The sequence below is a fragment of the Myxocyprinus asiaticus genome, chromosome 33, assembly GCF_019703515.2.
Source record: "Myxocyprinus asiaticus isolate MX2 ecotype Aquarium Trade chromosome 33, UBuf_Myxa_2, whole genome shotgun sequence".
In the NCBI taxonomy this organism is placed as follows: domain Eukaryota; kingdom Metazoa; phylum Chordata; class Actinopteri; order Cypriniformes; family Catostomidae; genus Myxocyprinus; species Myxocyprinus asiaticus.
The window spans coordinates 36,238,838-36,250,874 of record NC_059376.1 but is presented as its reverse complement, the minus strand read 5'-3'; the positions used below and the strand labels follow the sequence as shown (position 1 = coordinate 36,250,874).

The window sequence follows — 12,037 nt, the reverse complement described above, 5'->3', positions numbered from 1 at the left end:
TGGAATAATGTACAGATTTTGCAGTTTCGGAAGGAAATTGATACTTTGAATTCACCAAAGTTGCATTCAACTGATCACAAAGTATAGTCAGGACATTACTGATGTAAAAAAAGCACCATCACTATTTGAAAAAAGTCATTTTTGATCAAATCTAGACAAGACCCCATTTCCAGCAGCCATCACTCCAACACTTTATCCTTGAGTAGTCATGCTAAATTTGGTACTAGAAAATCACTTGCCATTATATCAAACACTGCTGAAAGCTATTTGGTTCGTTAAATGAAGCTTAACATTGTCTTTGTGTTTGTTTTTGAGTTGCCACAGTATGCAATAGGCTGACATGTCTTGAGGTCAATATTAGGTCAAAAATGGCAAAAAAGAAACCGCTTTCTCTAGAAACTCATCAGTCAGTCATTGTTTTGAGGAATGAAGGCTATACAATGCTTGAAATTGCCAATTTCATACAAAGGTGTACAGTACAGTCTTCAAAGACAAAGGACATCAGCTCTAACAAGGAGAGAAAGAGTTGTGGAAGACCAGATGTACAACTAAACAAGAGGATAAGTACATCAGAGTCTCTAGTTTGAGAAATAGATGCCTCACATGTCCTCAGCTGGCAGTTTCATTGAATTCTACCCGCTCAACACCAGTTTCATGTACAACAGTAAAGAGAAGACTCAGGGGTGCAGGCCTTATGGGAAGAATTGCAAAGAAAAAGTCACTTTTGAAACAGAAAAACAAAAAGAAAATGTTAGAGTGGGCACAGACATTGGACAACAGATAATTGGAAAAGAGTGTTATGGATCTTAACCCCATTGAGCTTTTGTGGGATCAGCTAGACTGTAAGGTGCGTGAGAAGTGCCCAACAAGCCACATCTATGGCAAGTGCTACAGGAAGCGTGGGGTGAAATGTCACCTGAGTATCTGGACAAACTGACAGCTGGAATGCCAAGGATCTGCAAAGCTGTCATTGCTGCATGTGGAGGATTTTTTGATGAGAACTCTTTGAAGTAGTTTAAGTTCTGAACATTTTTTTTCAAATTGTAATAGTAATTTTTCACATTATTAATGTCCTGACTATACATTGTGATCAGTTTAATGCCACTTTGGTGAATAAAAGTACCGATTTCTTTCCATAAGAGCAAAATTTGTACATTATTCCAAACTTTTGGCCGCCAGTGTATATTACTAAATATTGTATATACAGTATTTCAAAATGTATTTCTAGCAAATTAATGATCTGTTAAGCATTAAAGATCATTATAGTAATAATGTTTGTTTGTTTGTCAATGGTATTAATGAAAATGATTATAAAGTGTTGCTGAGAAAAACTGGTAATTTTATAAGGGGTTCTGGATGGGTGTCTCTGGGTCTGCAAAAGAATATCCAGGCAATAGTGGAACTTGCCACAACACTGTCATCAGGCAGATGAAATGTGTGTTCAGGTGCCAATATGAGAGGTGATGTTGATGGCATTACCAGTAAGAGTTAATGATCTTGCAGAAAGCCAGCTCACAGCACATCTTCAGGTTGCTTTGGTGTTCATGCAGGTCGCTGGAGGAACACTTAGAGGGATCCACCTCACAGTTCTCATCTGACTCATAAAGGGCTTTGATAAATTCACCTGACACAAAAATCATACAAGGTAGCAAGGTAAACAAAGCAGAAAAACCTGATTAAGCACAGATAGTGCACATAATACTGTTATAATGTACTGTGAGTTTAATATTACAGTTACCATTAATGCAGCCTTTGAAGTATTCTTAAATGTTGTACATTTGAACCAACGTTTTTCTTGCAAAACTTGTAACATTATCACATTGAAAAAATTACTAATCAATGACTTGGCTACCAATTGACAACTTGGTTTCTATTTGTAACCAGAAAAAAAGAACCCGTCGACCACATAGTTTCATTTCATGATCAGATATCAATCGTAACTTGGTTTAATTACATTATCAAAAAATTTAAATAAAAAAATAACCAACTGATAACTTGGTTTAATTATGTAATTAGAAAAATAAACCAATCGATGACTTAGTTTACATTCGTAACCAGACAACTTAACCAATCAATGACTTTTGTTTAATTATGTAATCAGAAAAATAAACCAATCAACGATTTGGTTTCATTTCGGAATTGGATAAATGAACCAATCAATCACCTTGTTTATTTCATGATCAGATATCAATCAACGACTTGGTTTCAATATCTTAATGCAGATGAAACTATGGTGTCTTCTGGTGTCGAGTAACACTTCACTAATCACTGCTTGCATCACTTCATTCTCTTAAAAAGCAATACTTAAACAATAAATGAACTAAAGCCATTGCTAGGCTAACAGCAGGTAACGGTGCACCTATGTGCATCCCCGCAGTCATGGACTTCACATACACTTTATTATAAATCTCTGAGTTCAGATAATAATCTTTAGTTTTAAACATTGCCTACCAAAAACATCTACTGAGTTTATTCAGTTATTTCATAACTTGTATTTTTAAATAATTGTATGTAAAGTTGTTTTGAAACAATGCGTATTATGAAAAGCACTATGCAAATTAAAATGACTTGACTTCATGTATGGGGTGTGTGACGCTTTCTCAGCGTTTTTTCAAGTTTTTTTTTTTCCCAGCACATTGAAAAGTGTCCAAAACAAGTTCTACTGAGCGTAACTGGCCCTCCTTGAATTTGCAGTTATATTTACCAATCCAGTTGGAGTTACTTGATATCTTAATTCAATAGAACTTAAAACACACACACAAAAAGTAGTAAATTATTGATTCTATAGTCTCACAAGAGGACAACATTAGATTGCTTTGGGACGTCACAATGAAATGAATTTCAATATACATTTTACAGAGAAACACACGCACACAAGGTATTTTTTTACCTAAAGCATCCTGTAGGTACTTCTGTCCCACTAGTTTCAGGTACTCCTCTATAGCTTTAGTGGCCAGAGTGTTTTCACGGAATATGAGATGCTCGTTGTCTCCGCAACGGTCCACCTCGGACATCATCAGATCCGTCAGAAAGTCCTGAGGGGGACAACATTTTTTAGAAGTCTTTCTTGATGAGCAGTATTTCTAGAGAAAGACTTAATCAAAGCCTTAAGTTTAAACGGCAAATACAACATTTGTTTAAAGGTGAACTGTGTAATTTCAGATGCTCAAACAAACCAAACGATGTATTGATAGGAATCGACTTACAGTACTTATAGCCTACTTATAGTTACTGGGACAAGAGAAAATCTTTTAACACAGACAAAATTACACACATCACCTTTAAAATGCAAATTATTATCTGCTGGCTTTAGTACACAAGATAAAACTGAAAGGAATAGGCTGTCTTTTGTTTCCACTGTGCTGCTGCTGGACTATGTTTGCTTTCCTCCCTTCTTTCCCCATCTGCCCATCTTTGATCACTCCATTTTTGAAGTCCTACTCTTGTTTTTGAACCATCCAGAGCTGAGTGTCTAACTGGATGACCTGAAAATAGCAAATACATCTGACTGGGCAGATATGTTTCATTTTGAAGTCTAGTGAGAATGTGTTCCAGATTACATTGGTTATAGATATTCAGTTGGGGAAATGACTCATATGAAGTGATACTGTATTGATCGTGGGATATGGATGCTGTATAGTCCAATGAGATTTTCCCTGGGTATCGCTGTATTATTATTTCCCTCACTTCCTGTTTTTCCTCTCTATAGATGCATATCCCATGTCTGGGTTCTGCCTCCACTGCCTGGATGTACTCAGTTTCAGCTGAGTACATCCACCACCTCAGTAGCCCAGTGAGTAAATATGCTAATGATCTGCTCTCATGTGGCCCTTGTGTAAAAGGCCCTTTATACTGCTGAGGATCTACAGAAATGACTCAGAGTAAATCATTAAAGTAGATTTTGAAGTACACACTAAGTACATATTTAAAACCATGCTAACCTCTGTACTTTAAGGGGGTTGAAAGAGTTACAGGGAACTGACCCAACAAAGCCCAACCAAAGCTAAGTTTTACAAGTTTTCTAAAAGAAATGTTAACAGCCTTCCAATAAAGTGAGTATTAAATCAAAGATTAATCTCTCATCTAAACACTCATGTTATGCTTTGTCATAAGCTGAAAAAATTAAGTTACTTTATTTAATTTCAAACGTGAAATATCTGGAGTGGGCTCATAAGGAACATGTGTACCATTTAAGCCCACATGTGTTCTTAATAAGCCCACTATGTTTTTAAAATGTAAATTATTCACATTTTTCTAAATAAACATAAATTTCAGTGAATTTTTAGATTTAGACTTCAAACATCAAAACCAATTAATGGAATATTTAATTTCTGAATCAGGCAAGCTTTAATCATATTTGGACAGTCCTTTTTCTCTGCCTATTCATTTCCTCCCTGCAATGAAATCAGAGTCAGTATGGAGAGTTGACAAATTCAGTTAGTAATGTTTTAATGGGTTCGATGGGTTATTTGCTCAGTGGGCTTGTTAGGAACAATAGAGGCCAATGAAAAATAAACCTCAGTAATTTATAGTAGAGTCCACGTAAACACATTGCAAACAGGTTTCTCAAAGGCACTGTTCCTTATAAGTTCATAAGAAAAGAAAGTTATATTTCTGGATTATAATAATAGACAGAGCACTAAATCTTGTTTGAGCTCAAGAAGCTTCTTAAATATTTTCATTTAAAGTGGATATCAGCAGTTTTTCTTTTTTTTTTCTTTTTTTTTTTTTTACAGCATCTATCTTTGTGAGCATCACCCAGGCAGTGTCCTGCACTAGCTCCAGATACTTATGAAATCCATCTTTTCAAATACAAAGTATTGCTGTTAAATACAAAGAAAATAAATAATATCAAGTTGCACTTGATTTATTAATCTCTTAATTTAAATTTTGTATCATTCCTCACCCAGTTTGTTCATCTGACTCCAGAAAAAAAAATGCTTTTTTTAGGTCTTCAAAAACAGTGAAGTTTTGGAGCAACTTCCAAAATGGCCGCCAAACAGTGTTGGCACATGGTCCCAAATAACTCAAGAACAAAATAATTTATCGGCTCCAAATAACAAGTAAAATGATACCAACAAATATGTGCATTTTCTCTTCAGCAACAATTTTTTTTCTTGGTTTCTGTCTTTTTTTCTTTTTCTTTTTCAAAATGAAACTGTAAGTGGGCTTATATAGTACATGGGCTTAACAGGGTCACTTCCTCCTACACTCAAATGTCTGAGCCATACAGTATAACTACATTTGTCATTATTCAGGTAAGTTGCTCAATACATTGCTCAGCAATATTCTCTTCAAACTGTTGCACCGCCATGATAGTAGCTCAATTAAAAGAGAAAACTCACTGGAAGCAGACAGTTCACACAAATGTCTGCAATAACACCCCTTGTGGCAACGTTGAACGAATTCTGCACGAAATTGGGTTTGCATAACTAGAAGCATCTGCGTTCACAGGCCCTGTTCCAAATGGCACACTTGATGTGGACTTGCAGTCTCGTGGCCTTCATTTGCGCGTTCCCGCGAAGCCCACATGACTGTAGGGTGTCCCATTTGACATTTGAATGCTCTGAGGGGTGCTCACGAGCGCCCCCTTTGCACCATCAATGTGCCATTCGGCTGAGCCTGCATCAGTGCGAGCTCCACAGCGGTCTATTACCCAACAGTTCACGCTGCTGATCCTCTCGACTAATCACAGTGGACTGGAGTTTCCGAGCTGGAGAAAAAAATCATGGCGGATTCAATCAAGGCCATGTAAATTACGGATTAAATATTGATTTTAATAATCAATAATTTTTTCCCAATTGTTAATGGCAGATCACTTGCTTTTCTTGTGTATGTAGTAGGGCTGAAACGATTAGTTGGTGTTATCGACAACGTCGACAATAACAAATTGTTGACAATTTTTTTTGTTGTCGAATAGTCGTTTGATCACATTTAACGTAACATGAGATCACATTAAACTCTAATGATGATGCATGAGAGCAGCACTGCAGTTCGTGCCTGACGGAGGCGAGGAAGAAAACAGCTCACAGATGCACTCCAAACTTTCCAACCAGCTTCAGGTGATGCAGATAATACAATAATAAGAGGGAATAATACAAAAATACAAAATAAGTAAATACAGAAGTGGAGCCAGAGCTGCCGCTCCGCTGAAGCAACACTTGTGTGTCAAGCGTTTTTAAAGGAAACACCTCAGCATTACATCTTTAATGCAGTTATATTTAATGCGTTATAGTTTTATTAAAGTCAAATCAAAATCAAATCAAATCACTTTATTGTCACACAGCCATATACACAAGTGCAATGGTGTGTGAAATTCTTGGGTGCAGTTCCGATCAACATAGCAGTCGTGACAGTGATGAGACATACGCCAATCTACAATAAACATCAAATTAACACAACACAATTTAAACATCTGTTATACATAATTAAACTCGACTTAAAACATCAAATTAACACAGCACAATTTAAACATCTGTTATACATAATTACACAACTTAAAACATCAAATTAACACAACACAATTTAAACATCTGTTATACACAATTACACTCAACAATATACAATAATAACATACATTGCACAGTATACAATATGCTGTTTTTTTTTTTTTTTTTTTGTTTTTTTACTATATAGATACTATATAGATACACATTATTCAATAAAAATTAAAATATATATGAAAAAAGTATATATATAGAATGTACAGTATTGTACTGTATTGACATTCAGGCTGTCGGTTGATAGTCAGTTGTTAAGAGAGACATAATATAATGACAGTAATATAATTTATGACAGTCCGGTGTGAGATAAAAGAGTAATAAAGTGCAGGGATGATGTATTTTGATCGTGGGAGATCAAGAGTTCAGAAGTCTGATTGCTTGGGGGAAGAAGCTATCATGGAGTCGGCTGGTGCGTGTCCTGATGCTGCGATACCGCCTACCTGATGGTAGCAGTGAGAACAGCCCATGGCTCGGGTGGCTGGAGTCTCTGATGATCCTCCGAGCTTTTTTCACACACCGCCTTGTATATATTTCCTGGAGGGAGGGAAGCTCACCTCCGATGATGTGTTTGGCAGTTCGCACCACCCTTTGCAGTGCTTTGCGGTTGTGGGCAGTGCTATTGCCGTACCAGGCGGAGATGCAGCCAGTCAGGATGCTCTCCACAGTGCAGGTGTAGAACCGTGTGAGGATGTGGCGGTTCATTCCAAACTTCCTCAGCCATCTCAGGAAGAAAAGGCGCTGATGAGCCTTCTTCACAACGACTTCAGTGTGGACGGACCATGTGAGTTCCTCAGTGATGTGGACACCCAGGAACTTGAAGCTGCTGACTCTCTCCACTGGTGCTCCATTGATGGTGATTGGACTGTGTTCTCTGTCTTTTCTCCTGAAGTCCACCACAAGTTCCTTTGTCTTACTGACGTTGAGGGAGAGGTTGTGCTCCTGACACCAGTGTGTCAGAGTGTGCACCTCCTCTCTGTAGGCTGTTTCATCATTGTCAGTGATCAGACCTACCACCGTCGTGTCATCAGCAAACTTAATGATGGCATTGGAGTTATGTGTTGCCACACAGTCATGTGTGTACAGGGAATACAGTAGTGGGCTGAGAACACAGCCCTGCGGGGCTCCAGTGTTGAGGGTCAGTGATGAGGAGATGTTGCTGCCTATTCTAACCACCTGGCGTCTGCTTGACAGGAAGTCCAGGATCCAGCTGCACAGCGAGCTGTTTAAGCCCAGAGCCCGGAGTTTCTCATCTAGCTTGGAGGGCACTATGGTGTTGAATGCTGAGCTGTAGTCTACAAACAGCATTCTCACATAAGTGTTCTTTTTTTCCAGGTGGGAGAGAGCAGTGTGTATTGTAGATGCAATGGCATCATCAGTGGAGCGGTTGTTACGGTAAGCAAACTGCAGCGGGTCAAGATTGAGTGGTAATACAGAGCAGATGTAATCTCTGATTAGTCTCTCAAAACATTTGCTGATGATGGGGGTCAGAGCAACAGGACGCCAGTCATTTAAACAAGTTATTTTCGATTGTTTTGGAACAGGCACAATGGTGGATGTTTTAAAGCATGTGGGGACTATAGACAAAGAGAGGGAAAGGTTGAAAATGTCCGTAAAAACACCAGCCAGCTGGTTCGCGCACGCTCTGATGACGCGGCCCGGAATGCCGTCTGGACCCGCGGCTTTGCGGATATTCACCCGTCGGAATGATCGGGTTACATCCGCTACAGAGACGGAGAGTGAACTAACCTCTGTAGCTTCGGCCGTGAGAGCTCTCTCCGCGAGGGCGGTGTTATTTCCCTCGAAACGAGCATAAAAAGTATTTAGCTCATCCGGTAGAGAGGCAGCGGTGTTCATGGCGGAGTTTTTATTCCCTTTAAAGTCCGTGATGATGTTAATTCCCTGCCACATGCTTCTAGAGTTGGTGGTGTTAAACTGTCCTTCAATCTTACTCCTGTACTGGCGTTTTGCTGTTTTGATAGTTTTTCGGAGGGCATAACTGGCTTGTTTATGCTCCTCCGCGTTCCCGGAATTAAAAGCGGAGGTCCGCACATTAAGTGCTGCGCGAACATCGCTGTTGATCCACGGCTTCTGATTCGGATAGATTCGCACAGTTCTGGTCGGAATCACTTCCTCTACACACGTTCTGATGAAGCACATTACGCTATCAGCGTAAAGCTCGATGTCGTCATCAGAGGCGGACCGGAACATCTCCCAGTCCGTGCGATCAAAACAGTCTTGTAGCGTAGAGTCTGATTGGTCCGACCAGCACTGGATCGTTCTGAGGGTGGGTGCTTCCTGTTTCAGTTTCTGCCTGTAAGCGGGCAGAAGCAGAATGGAAGAGTGGTCCGATTTTCCAAATGGTGGGCGGGGGAGGGATTTGTAGCCATCCCGGAACGGAGAGTAGCAATGGTCCAAAACCCGGTCCCCTCGTGTGTTGAAACTAATGTGCTGGTGATATTTTGGTGCGACTGATTTTAAACTGGCTTTATTAAAGTCCCCGGTCACAATGAACGCGGCCTCAGGGTGCGCGGTTTCCTGCTCACTTATACTCCCATACAGTTCCTTGAGTGCCCGGTCTGTGTCGGCTTGTGGGGGGATGTACACAGCAGTGATAATGACCGCTGTGAATTCCCTCGGTAGCCAGAATGGTCGACACAGAAGCATAAGAAATTCCAGATCAGGAGAACAGAAAGACTTGATAGAATGTATGTTCCTCTGATCACACCAGGATTTGTTGATCATAAAACATACACCACCTCCTCTAGTTTTACCTGAGAGGTCTTTCGCTCTGTCCGCTCGGAGCATGGAGAACCCCGCGGGTTCAATGGCTGAGTCTGGAATCTCCGCAGACATCCAAGTTTCCGTAAGGCAGATAACGCAGCAGTCCCTCGTCTCTCGTTGGAAAGAGATCCGCGCTTTCAGCTCGCAGAGCTTGTTATCCAGAGACTGAACATTTGCCAGTAGAATAGTGGGTAGCGGGGGTCGATTTGCGCGGCGTCTTACTCTGATGAGAACGCCGGCTCTGTTTCCCCTTTTCCTCCTGCGTTTCCGCGGCCGTGCTGCCCAGACAAAGGGCTCCGCTTGCGTGTTTGTAAACAGCGGGTCGGCATTGAGGAATGTGAAGTCCGGTTTACGGTGTGAGATCGCTGAGCCAATGTCCAAAAGTGTTTGTCTGTCGTAGACAATAAGGCAGGCAACATCCAAGACAAGAAACATAAGAATTGTAAACAAAACAAACAAACCATTGCTAAGTTGTGTCGGAGCTCGCAACGCAGCAGCCATACTCGGCGCCATCTTGAGTCCACAGTTCAAATAATAAGGAAGCTGGTCATGTAAATAACTACAAACTTAGAAACTGGCATTTCTCTGTGTGGTCAGCGCCACTTCTATGAGTTGCGCGAATGTCCCGATCTAAGGGGGAGAGATTGAAACTGCACCCGGCTGATGCACACTCTGTCACGGGGATGCTCATTCACCGAGCGCGCACGGTTGCTGCAGCTAGATTATAACGTGATGGCTCGCAACTTATTGAATCATAATATATGCGTCACTGTGTGTTTATTATCATGAAGAAAATTGCCAATACACAGCTTTATTAATAAAAGAGAGTTTTTTTGTGAGTTAAAGATGGATTGAAGTGAACAGAAAGGTGAGAGAGGGTAGTCTTCACCCCATTATACACTGCAACAAAATACGTTTTTGATTTGTTTTTGTTTTGACTTGTTTTCCAATATAAATATCTAAAACTTCTTTAAAACAACGTAAATTTACTTTAGAAGCTATACTGCAAAATAAAAAAATGTTATCTGATAATGTTGAATATAATATTAAAAATACAAATATTTTAAAATATCTAAAAATCCTTTAAAAAAAGATGCATTCACCTGAGAAGCAGCATATAAGATATTTAGACTTGCTTTTAGAGAATAGATCTTGAATATAAGTATATTTTGTCTTAACTACACTCACAGAAGTATAACCAGGTGAAATAATACACTTATATTTAAGATATACATTCTCTTAAAGCAAGTCTAAAAATGTTGCCTCTCAAGTAAATGTATCTTTTTAAAATAATTTTTAGACCATTTTAAATGGAAAACAAGACAAAAACACTTGATAACAATAGGATTTTTTGCAGTGAATTTCTTTACTGAATTAAACATAATAAAAAGTATTTTTTCCCTTTAATTCAGTGAATGTCATTTAGAGGAACTTTTAAAAGATGATTTTGTCCTCCTTTTTGTTAGCAAGCACGTTTAATACAAATTTTTAAGTCGGGCACAAGCTGAATAATCAGTTAAGAGCTAATGATTAATCGTTGCAATAATCGCCGAATAGTCGAATAATCATTCTATTAATCATTATATTAGTCAATTGTCAAAATAATCTTTAGTTGCAGCCCTAGTATGTAGTATCACATTTTATTCTGATGTGTGTAACTGGTTCAATACTTTGTTTTATTTAGTTTTCCAGAGATATGGAATTACTCCAATTCACAGTAGAACAGTGTGGGCGGTGCTGTGCAATTGCTGTCAGCAGAATCTGTGTAAAGGACACAGACGAGCATGTCTACAGCTGGCCATGATTTCTGCTGATCCTCTGGTGTGGGATCAATTATTTGCAGCAGATGTATGTCTGTGAATTGAGAGGTATCATTCGATTGTTACACGCCTCAACAAGAAAGCACCGCTCTGAAGATTTGGTCTCCTAAGCAGGTGTCTACAACAATCGAAACAGTTACCGACACATGTTGCCTTGTATAAGACAAGAAGCAATGCAAAGCACAACCTCCAAACAGAGCGGTAAATTAGCTTAACAACTGCAGCAACTTGGCGCCCTGTATTTAAGTGCAAAAATCTGCCCATGGAAAGCAGGCAGTAAACGGCTGAAAAGGAGGTGGTAAACTGACTTTTATTAAAAAGAAAAGGTTTTTGTACATTTCCTCTCGATCATGGCAACATTATTTAATCAAATAATGATCAAATGTTGGAGCAGAGCATTATAAGAAGTTATATATCCAGACATGTAGTGTAGTCAAGTGTCCTTTTGGCATTGTAAAGAGACGATTCAGGTGTCGATTTTGGATCGATATTCAGTACTGTGCAAAAGTTTTAGGCACTTGTGAAAAATGTTGCATAGTGAGGATGTCTTAAAAAAGAATGACATAAATAGTTTTAATTTATCACTTTATTTCATACAAAGTCCAGTAAACTAAATCAATATTTGGTGTGACCACCTTTGCCTTTAAAACAGCCCCAATTCTCCTAGGTATACCTGGACACAGTTTTTCTTGGTTGTTGGCAGATAGGATGTACCAAGCTTCTTGGAGAATTCACCACAGTTCTTCTATCTATTTAGGCTGTCTCAATTGCTTCTGTCTCTTCATGTAATCCCAGACTGACTCGGTGTTCAGTGGGGGGCTTTGTGGGGGCAATGCCATCTCTTGCAGAGCGCCCTGTTCTTCTATTCTAATCTTTTGTATTTGCAAAAGTAATGTTTGGGAGTCTAAAATGTATTTTTCCTATTGACACACT

General features: G+C 39.3%; 1 protein-coding gene across 5 annotated transcripts in view; it reads right to left on the bottom strand.

Moving 5' to 3' along the window:
* LOC127423946 (disabled homolog 2-interacting protein-like) overlaps window positions 1-12,037 on the bottom strand; it is a 130,746-nt gene that overhangs the window by 23,856 nt on the left and 94,853 nt on the right. For all 5 annotated transcript variants that reach the window (XM_051668658.1, XM_051668659.1, XM_051668662.1 and 2 more), the window contains 2 exons: window positions 2,891-3,035; window positions 1,480-1,624 (listed from right to left, as the gene is read on the bottom strand). In XM_051668658.1, coding sequence (XP_051524618.1) covers window positions 1,480-1,624; window positions 2,891-3,035 — 290 coding nt within the window. The remainder of the gene's footprint in view (window positions 1-1,479; window positions 1,625-2,890; window positions 3,036-12,037) is intronic.